The sequence below is a fragment of the Seriola lalandi genome, unplaced genomic scaffold (assembly GCF_002814215.2).
Source record: "Seriola lalandi dorsalis isolate HSWRI2012SDOR001 ecotype SW California unplaced genomic scaffold, Sedor1 jcf7180002054511, whole genome shotgun sequence".
In the NCBI taxonomy this organism is placed as follows: Eukaryota; Metazoa; Chordata; class Actinopteri; order Carangiformes; family Carangidae; genus Seriola; species Seriola lalandi.
In genome coordinates this window covers 188,902-198,940 of record NW_019525064.1, presented here as the reverse complement: position 1 = coordinate 198,940, position 10,039 = coordinate 188,902, and the positions used below count along the sequence as shown (strand labels likewise).

Genomic DNA, 10,039 nt, shown 5'->3' with positions numbered 1-10,039 from the left:
GGGGGGGGGGCAGGACAGCTCCATTCGTCACCAACTGCCATTAACGTACGACTGAGGAATACCACTGACGTGTGTCCATCTGAGTGTTTTACTGCTGATGTCTCCGTGTGTATAATCTGCACTCGGCCACATTGTTTTTCAGGTGATACATTAAAGCTGCTTCGTCTATTTCTGGTTCCATCAGAAAATTCTTTGGCAGCCCGCGGCGAACAAGGTCGAACGTACTCGCTCCTCAAAACACATCTTCGTACACGTATAACACACACAGTCAGCTATCAGCACGGTGAGAACTCAGCAATACGTCAAACTGACTGCCTCACATCAACTTGTAAAATCTCTGTGCACTATCCCTCCTTCTTAAGTGTTTTCATGTTTCAGGAATGTTAAGTCTTTGTCAAATAGACCCAATATAGTATTCATTTTAAGCTTGAGTGCACCTCCATAGTCACTCCAGGCTCTCTCATTATTCGAAGCCTAAATATGAAATGACATCATGCTTGCAAAATGTAAAAAAAGAAAAAAAAGAAAAGCAGGTATAAAAATACCAGGGCTCTCTCCTTCCCCCTCCTCCTGCAGAGATCAAATGAGCCCATGAGGGAGAATTTAAAATTACAGCCTTCCTGAAACAGGCCAAACAGTCAGCATTACAGTCGGGCTACGTCATGAGTCAGCAGCGGGTCACCTGCTATGACCTCATACCAAGTCTGTTTCACACAATGTAGGAGGAAGGGCTACTGTAAGTGTTCGTTGGTATAGTGAGTGCTCTTGCAACAACAGGCTGCGGTTGACAAACCAACATCGTTCCATTATCTGTGCGTGAAAATGTAAGAACAAAAACAACAGAAACAAAACAAAGAAAAAAAGAAACAAACCAACAAAGACCAAAACTAGAAACCAAACCCGTGAGAAACATTTAGTATTTCCTGAAGATGAAGATGTTTCATCGACATGTAATGGCTGCTTTCACACCGGTTCAACTTTAAAACATCAACCACCATAAAAAATGACAAAGCAATTGGACTAAACGAGATAACACAAACCCCTGGTGTGTGTCTGTCCACTCACCTCACTAAATGTTGAAACATCTATCAGAAAATACTGGAACTGAGATTATAAGGCATGAGATAGTAGGTGGTGTAAGGTATGAGGTGTAAAGCACGTGTACAGACAAGCAACGGAGAGAGACAGACACAGTCACTGTCCCACATAACAACTGATTTTATGGTTCTTCTGATTCATGGTTTTGCTCATTTTATATGTTTTTATTCTTTTTCTTTCAGAGTTCAGAGTGAAAGTCACAGTGTATCAGCAGCTTGTAGTTAAACCAAGGAGCCAATCCCATTGGACAAGGGTGAGGTACAGGCCGGTACAACCTATCACAGGGCTGACATATAGAGACAAACAACCATCCACACCTACGCCACCTCGCCAATTAACCTGCACGTCCTTGGATTGTGGGGCATGAGGAAAAACATGCAAACTAGTCACACGGCCGGCAGATTCAAACCCAGAACCTTCTTGCTGTGAGGCGACAGTGCTGACCACTGCAGCGCCGTGCCGGCCAGTGACACCAACCACAATATGTTTATTACAAGTAAAGGTCAGGGTGCGTTACCCCTGCAGGACTCCGCCTCCTTTGGCCCAAAGATGTAGAAAGGAACTTGAACACAGTCTGGTGATTACTGGGATATTTAGAAGAAAAATTAAAAAGGGACCCTGATGTTTTCTCCTTGGCCTGCCTTCCAAGAAATTACACCATCACAATACAAACTTCTTGAGAAGCTCAGTTTAATTGCTCATAAGTGCATCTTGCACAAATGGATCAAAACCTCCCCACCAAGTGGTACAGGGAGATTTCTAACACCTTCCCCCATGAAAGGTTACGGGCTGTTTTAAGGTGAAAAGATGAGCTGTTAAAATGTATGGTCACCTTTCCTTCATTATCTACCTGCAGACTTAAAAAACTTACTTTTGAGGGTCTAAATTCTCATGCGTGGAGCGGACCAGAGACAATGTTTTGTTTGTGATGTAAATTTTCATGTAAATTTTCTTTTTCCTCTTTAATTAATTATTTTTGCTTTATTTCCATTATTCAATCTCAAGTATTGTCGATATTTATTTATTAATTATTTATTTTATTTATTTCTAATTAATCAATTAATTTGTTAAGTTTTGTTTTATCTATTTATTTTCTCTATTTATGTTTTATTTTATCTACTTATTTTATTTATTTATTAATTTTCTCTCTCTCTTTTCTTGTGTGTGTGCTATATGTCTGGGGTCGGGGTATTGAATGTTGTTCTGTTTGTTTAAACTCAATAAAAAGTATCTATAAAAAGTAAAAAGAGCAACCAGCCTCCTCTTGTTGCCTCAGATCAGAGTGATTTGACCCTTCTGCCTGTAGAGGGGTGAATGGGTTTGGTTTCCAGGACTGAGCGATGTCCGTTAGAGCACCCAGGGGAATAAAATCATTTGCAAAATAAACACTCAGATTATATGTGAAAAGAATCTCCTCCTGATGTTGGGGACGCCTGAAACCAAGAAGCCGTTGCTGCTCTCTGGCGTAACGGCCCGTCTCTCTTCATTCAACTCCGAGTCAAGTTTTGAAATGCCTTGTTTGCACAGCATGCAGCTTGGGTAATGACATGGAAGAGCATCAGACAAAACGGTTGAAATAGCTCGCTGAGCATGCCACAATCGGAGATGGATTTTCTCTGTCTGCTTTGCGATGCATTTAAATGGCGAGAAATCAGTCATCAGGCACCTGCAGCGTGTTTGGTGTTCCACACAACCCGACCTCACACCATCAATTTTGTTTAGAAATGCTCTCTTTAACAAGAAAACACGCTAACACATACACACACACATACACACAGGGGGTCTTCCTTCATGCCAACAGCTAATCTAAACCCAAAACTAGCCCCTCGAAGAGGCAAAGAAAAGCCGAAATGACCTCAGACTGAAAAAATGCACAAAGTGGTTCCCACAAGGATAGAACACACACGCATCCCACTACCAGCGATGCATCATTATAAACAGAGCATTGCATAAAGCATTGTGTGTGAGGAACATGAGGACATACTGAAGAATACCAGGCGCTCAGGACCATAAGACTCTCCGGCCGAGACAAATTGTGGCCGACCGCAGAAGGCCGCGCCCAGCACCCTGCCGCAAGGAATGTCTCTTTCACTGGCCGTGCAAAACGCTGGCGTGGGCTCAGCAGCAGCTCATTAGCCTGTGGAGAGAGCCGGGAGGGAGGTGAGGAGGTGCATCACCTGCTTGGACTGGCATCAAAGGCGCTGCCCATGGGAAATGAGCACTAAATGGAAATCAGGCATTTGAATTCAACCTTGGTTAAAAAAAAAAACATGCATGCTTGTACACACACATACAAATAACAGCATGCAAAGGGCAGGTTGTTAGAACTGAGGAAGCCATTAACTTCCCTCTGGAGCACATAAAAAAAAACATGCATATGTGTGTGTGTGTGATGGTGGGTCCAACCACTGTCACCTCCAGCTGACACGCTGCTTTAATTTGCGAGCAGCTCTGTAAGAAGTTTAGACATGTGTGTGAAATGTATGAATCTAAATAAAGAAGCAGTAAAAATGTTGTCGCGCATGTGGTTACAGTTACATGCAAGAATGAAGACTGGTTGAAAAAGATTAAAAAAAAGTTCTTGTATGGTGTTAATTTTACAGTTCAGTTGAGCAGAGGAACGTGGACCTACTAACTCTTTATCCAGTTAAACTGCAAATTCACAACACGTCGTGTTTCTCCTCCAACTGATACGACATGTATCTCAGCACAGATACAGACACTAAACTCTCTTTGCTACTGCACGCTTTGTATTTCAACATTTCCTAGAAGCTGCTTCCTGAAGATGCACGGTTTTTATTTTGAATAATAAATAATTTGCTGCCATCTAGTGTCCACAATCCGCACTTCTTTTTCTTTTAACAGCACACAAACAATACTGAGAGCTACTCATTGGAAGAGCTGGCACTGTGGCCAAACACCAGACCAACAACCGGACAGTAAAAAACAAACCTTCAGTCCTCCCATCTCATTCAGTAACAACAACTACATTCACTTGTAACTCTTTCAGGAGACTTGTAAACTACAGGTTATGAAATTACAGGGAGAATATAAGAAAAATATATTTGCTACAGTTTTTGCTTTTGCACTTTGCGTCTCTCAGCTTTCCACTCACTTCCTGTGTTGTAGCGCGTCGGTGCGGCCACAGTTCCACCTGTGGTAAAACACACACTACACACGCTACCTTCCTATTCCCCAAGAAGGTGTGGGGAGATGTGGAGCCTGCCGACTGAAAACGCCTTGTCATTGCATTGCCTGCATTCCTGTGCCTGGCTCCTGTTGGCCTGAAGACTATTTATACAGCGGCAGAAGAGGCCCCCTCATAACGTACTGGGGAGATACACGACCTGAGCCACTGACTTTATGTCTTCTGATTACACAGACAAAACTCCCTGAAACTGAAACTCTTTGACTCCGCTGGAACCTTTTGGAAGGTCGATTATAATAAACTCAGACAAGATGAGAACTTGTTAAACCCCCGGTGTGTTTTAAATGCAAGGTCACAAAGTCTTAAAAGTTCAGTGAAATGTGTAAAAAAAGTGATGCACAAGACATCCAAACTTTCAGCTTTAAAGTTGAATTTTAAAGGAGCTGCTCTGAGTATTAGGGTTTAATAACTTAAAAGTGAAACTGAAATTCAGCCAGAAAGGTTCAACCAACAGGAGGAGGCACACACACACACACACACACACACACACACACACACACACACACACACACACACTGAGACCATCTTCCCAATAAAAACTTACATCAGTTCAGGTATTTCTCTATAGTAAACAGCAGCATGTTGACAGAGCTGTGAGGCTGACATGTCTAGAAACAAGAGAAGAGTGTATTTTTAGTTTGCTGATGATCTGGTGCAAGGGGGCTGCCGTCCTCTCAAGTTGAATAACACTTCATCCAGGCATAAATTAGACAACTGGCACAGGTACCGATGGACAAATGTGCTTACACAGAGTGGAAAAAAAACACCCCTGAAAACCAGGTGCTCTGCTTGTCAACACACGGGTAACTCTCCCCCCCTGGCTGCCGCTTCCCTCACTCACCTTATCTCTAACGGCCGGAGAGGCCGGATCCTGACGCTTGCTCTGGTCAGCATCACTGACACTGTCATATGAAGGGCTGTTCATACACTCTTAGGTCTGTGGATCATGTTCATTCAAACTCAAACTTCACCCAAATCACAGAAAGTCATGGGAACAGTTTTGGGCGTTATTCGCAGAGGCTTTGAGATCTGCCGCTGCGGGACTTCTACCTTCAGGCCGATGCAATGAAAGTGAATGGAATATGGTTTGTTGTGCTGACAGCATCAGGAAATTACATTTAAAGGAAATTCAGCAGCAACGTGTCCAACTGAAAACGTCTTAGTTACTCTGGATTGTTCAACTGATGATATAGCCCCTAAAACTGTGCTGGGTGGATTATCCAGGGTCAGAAAGACAAGTTGCTTTCAACATTTTTGAATCCATTTCTTCAATACAGTAAGTACCACAAATAAAATTCCCATTAAATCCTGTGTATTAGGGTGTCAACAGACATCTCAGAGGTCAAAACTCCAGCAACACTTGCAACTTTATTGTTAGACAGACGTGTTTTCAGCTCGTGGCCTTCATCAGGGTCGTTTAAATAGGGGCTTTAGGCCTGTCTCTGTCTCATAGCTTCCTTATTTAAATGCAATAAGCCTGATGAAGGCCCAGAGCCGAAACACGTCGGTCTGAAAGTGTTGCTGCAGTTTTGACCTCTCTTTTCCATGCACCGTGGAAGGAGGCGAAGTTGTGCCAAAAACCTCGACTCTGCTTCAAGACAAATCTCTGAGACAGACTTTCTCAAAAACCACAACCAAAAACCAAAACTATCTGCACAGCGAGAAACCACAGGGACTAAGTGAGAAAATGTTTCTGCACGTTGGGTGAATTGACCCTTGGAGCACTAATGGTCAGCTCGTGTGTGCCTACGCTCAGAGAGATGGATGCCAGGACTGCGTGACGCATCAGACACAAATTATAGCGAAGTGCAAAGCAGGAGAGCGAGTTCGAATCAGGACAACAGCTGCTTTACACAATCCACCTTCAGCTAACCTGCAAAGTTAACAACCAACGTCAAGCCTGTGAAAAACTGCAGGGATGGCAGAAAAGTTATCCTCCATCCGTCACCATGTGTGTGAACAGAAGCGGGAAAATCCAAAAGCACATGTTGTTCACCATCAGACTGAACACGAGACAAGGTCATGCTATAAGGCAACAAGTCTCATTTACTTGTTGATTCGTGCCACTCTCAGGTCAGCTAAAGAGCCAATAATCAATAAATGAATCAACGGGAAAATGTGAAAACTCATTCGTAAAGAGAAAGAAAAACATGATCAAAATGTAAAAGATGTAGAAAACAAAACAGAATTAAACTGTTTTTTTTAAAGAAGAATAAATTGAGCAAATTTTGATTAAAAAAATGATTAAATAAAAAATAGAATGTTTTACCAAAGTGATTGATAATTACATTTTCACCTAATCTAATTGTTTATTTTCCATATTCCATATATCCACGACTAAGTGCGTTTTGATGGGCCTATACATTTTTCTGAATTTCTTTCTCAACAATAATAAAAAGGAATATCAAGGTGTAAAATCGCAATATTGTGATGTTGTAAAATCTCTCTGCACTACGATATTTATATTACACAATATTTACATCATCGTTATAGTATCAAACTGCAGATACCTGTCGAACCGTCACATTAATCAGGTCGCACCTACCTGACCAGTGGGAGGGGGTTTCCTATTACCCGACATTCCAGGCGGATGGGGCTTCCCTCTGCCACCTCCTGGCTCTTCAGCTTCTGGAGGAACTGAGGAGGCGACAGGGGTCCGGTCGTGGTCGGAGCTCCGGAGTGCTGGTACCTCACAGAAGCTGCCACTGCCACCGGGCCCCCAGGCTGAGGGCCAGCGTCCGTCTGGCTGTAGTGCGTCTGCTCCTGCTGGCTGGGAGGCAGAGAGGGAGCAGAGACGGAGCCCTGAGGCGCCGGTCGCTGGCTCCTGGGAGACAGATAGCCACTGTCAGGAGAGGAGGAGTCCTCCTCCACCTGCTGCTCCACATGAGAAGAACCTTTGAAAATGGAGGACAGCTCCTCGATGAACGTGGCAGCTCGGCTACAGAACTCCGTGGCTGAAGCTGCCCGGTCGTTCAGCTCCAGGCCTTCGTGAACCAGCCTGGGCTTGTCCTGCTTATAAACTGGCTGCGTGGGTTTGTGGCGCACCACCCTCTCAGCAGAGGACGGAGCCTCGCTGGACACCTGCACAGGTTTGCTGAGGGCAGCGCTCTGGCTGGAGGAGACCTTAACTGCTGCGTTATCATCTGGGTAGAGGGCTTTGGTCTGGTGGTGCAGGTTAGTGCTTGTGATGAGGTTGTCAGTAGGGGTCTGGGTGTTCACAGGGAGGGAGGGGATGGGTTGGAGAACCTGCTCCTGAGGTGTAGGATTAGAGGGGCCCAGATCTTCAGATTCACACGTACCACCAAAGGACTCCCGGGCCAGGTCCAGGCTACGATTAATCTCTTCTGCACTTAAGAAGGCAGTGAGATCTGCAAAGTCCCCATCTCCACAATCCAGCTCTGTACCAGAGTCCAGGTAGAGTTCCCCATCAGAGGACGCCTCAGAAAACACACCTCCATTTCCCTCCAAAGTCCCGCCCGCTGCTGAGTCCTTTAGCAGCAGAGAGAAGGGGAGTGGCTGATTCCAACTCCCGTCCTGCATCCTGAAACACACATCAACTCTCATAAACCAGCAAATTACACACCTTTACACTGCGGACATTACAGTTTATACTCCACACGATACCCATCAGTAATAAAGGGGGAGATGACAAACAGACACAGAACTCAAATACACAACACTGGATCTTTCTCAAAGAGCCATAGCTGGCAGGATGACTCAGGCCACTGCTGTCTGGACACAGTTGGTGGGTATTAACAGAGGCCTTTACATAGTGAACATGACCGACATTTCTTACTTGCTCTGTTTCTCTCATCACTTTGTTCCTTTGTTTTTTACTTTTCATTTGGAGCTGAAAAATACTGATTACATTTGTTTCAAAGTCACTAATTGTTCTGTTTACAATGATATAAAATGGAGGAAAGTTGTAATCTGCACATGTTTGAGGTTTTTTCCTGATGATGAAATGTCTAATCAATTATCAACAACAATCACTGATTCATTTTCTGTCAGTCTATTGATCCTTTTTTTAGCATCCATGTAAATATGGGACGTAGTTTTCTGTTTAAAGACATAAACAACAACATAGAGATTACATTTAATTAGATTGTTTAAATTAAAGTATAAAGGGATGTTTGATTCTGGCCATTCATATGATCATATCATAAACTTCTGACTGTGCCGTCCTGTGCACGAGGAAGTACACGTGAACGAGAAAACACAAACACATTTATATCGCCTGATGTCTCTTACATGTGAGTTTACATGCATCATTAGAGTCTCACATCGTTCAGATGTAAATCGGGTCACATCGCTGTGTCGTTTAAGAGGAGCATGTATCTGATCACAACAATATGTTGTGACGCCGGTGGCGTGGTATACATGTATGACGCAGCGAGACACTCAGCGCCTCATGGCGTCCTGAAGACCAGCTGTTGTTATTTTTAATCTCCTGGGCTATGTGTCACAGCAGCAGCAGCGCAACCCCACCCACCCTGAGCACAGGAGAGAGGTCCTTCACACTCAGACGCTACCTCCAAACACACACACACACACACACACACACACACACACACACACACACACAGGTAGGACTGGATATGCACAAACACACTGACAGTCACTGGGTTAAAGAATTAAAAGAATAAAACAAGGCGTGTTAATGTCCTGCAAACGTCTCATTATCTGAAGAGAGCAACAGCAGCAGCAGCACACAGCTGATTAAATATGAATGTGGAAAATGAGACACTAAGACTGATTGACAAAACGCTAACAACTGTCAGTGCCGTCAGAGTTTCCATTACCTCCTGTTCTTTTCCTGGATTTAATAAACATTAATATGTTAACTTCAGTTCTTACAGTATCTTAAATGTTCACTTCCACAGGATTTGTTATATTTAATACAAACACTTTACAACGAGAATGAATCAAAATGCCCTGAAACACATGACAGAAGCTCCTGGATTTGCTGTGTCTGGATTTGACTGATATATATATATATATATACATATATAAAGATGTTTAAATAAGCTTTACCGTTACATTAAGTGATCTAGGTCATACTGGTGATAAACAATGAAGAACCAAGCCGTAAAATGGAGCTGAAAGAATCAAAAAAGAAAAACGTACCTTAAAGTGGGCTACTTGTCGAAAACACTCTCTCCTGGTTTCGTGGTTCCAGGTTTGTCTCGTTTATTAAGTAAGAATGAGGAAAAACGAAGCTTCTCCTTCCAGAAGAGCAGCCTTATTGGTCAGATCGTCAGCAGGATCTCTCAGGTTCAGGGTCCAATTGCGTACTGCCTCTGCAGTGGCCTGCTGTCCCATCTGTCCCGGTCCCTAACTGCTCACTGTGTGGGGCTATATTTGGCCCCGGGCTCAGGTTTCACAGCCAGAAAACTGGCAAGAGGAGAGAGTGTTAAGGTAGTCCTGGGGAACAGAAGGTAGTGGTGACATTTTTCATACAGTATTTGGTAATTAAACACAGAAACCACAGAAAACAGTGCAGAAAGGATACATGCATGATGTAGTATTTGACAACACACATTCTTAATATGCACAAATAAGCCGGGGCAGTTGGGGTTCATGCAACATTCAGGAGCCCTCGATGTGCATCGGTTACGACCACAGGTCTGGGTAATGAAGACATATCAAACATCCTGCTGAATATGTCTGTTAATGGCCGGGTTTTGGTTCGTCTAGTGAAGACATCTAATCGCAGCGTTGTGACAGCAGCTT

At 43.6% G+C, this 10,039-nt stretch overlaps 1 protein-coding gene across 4 annotated transcripts in view; it reads right to left on the bottom strand.

The window, feature by feature from the left end:
• palld (palladin, cytoskeletal associated protein) overlaps positions 1 to 9,590 on the bottom strand; it is a 61,242-nt gene extending 51,652 nt beyond the window's left edge. For 3 of the 4 annotated variants that reach the window (XM_023413311.2, XM_023413316.2, XM_023413312.2), the window contains exons 1-2: positions 9,434 to 9,590; positions 6,852 to 7,847 (exon numbers count right to left, since the gene is read on the bottom strand). In XM_023413311.2, coding sequence (XP_023269079.1) covers positions 6,852 to 7,846 — 995 coding nt within the window. In that variant the 5' untranslated portion in view covers position 7,847; positions 9,434 to 9,590. The remainder of the gene's footprint in view (positions 1 to 6,851; positions 7,848 to 9,433) is intronic. The other variant, XM_023413313.2, reaches the window with a different exon arrangement.
• Between the last annotated feature and the right edge of the window lie 449 nt (positions 9,591 to 10,039).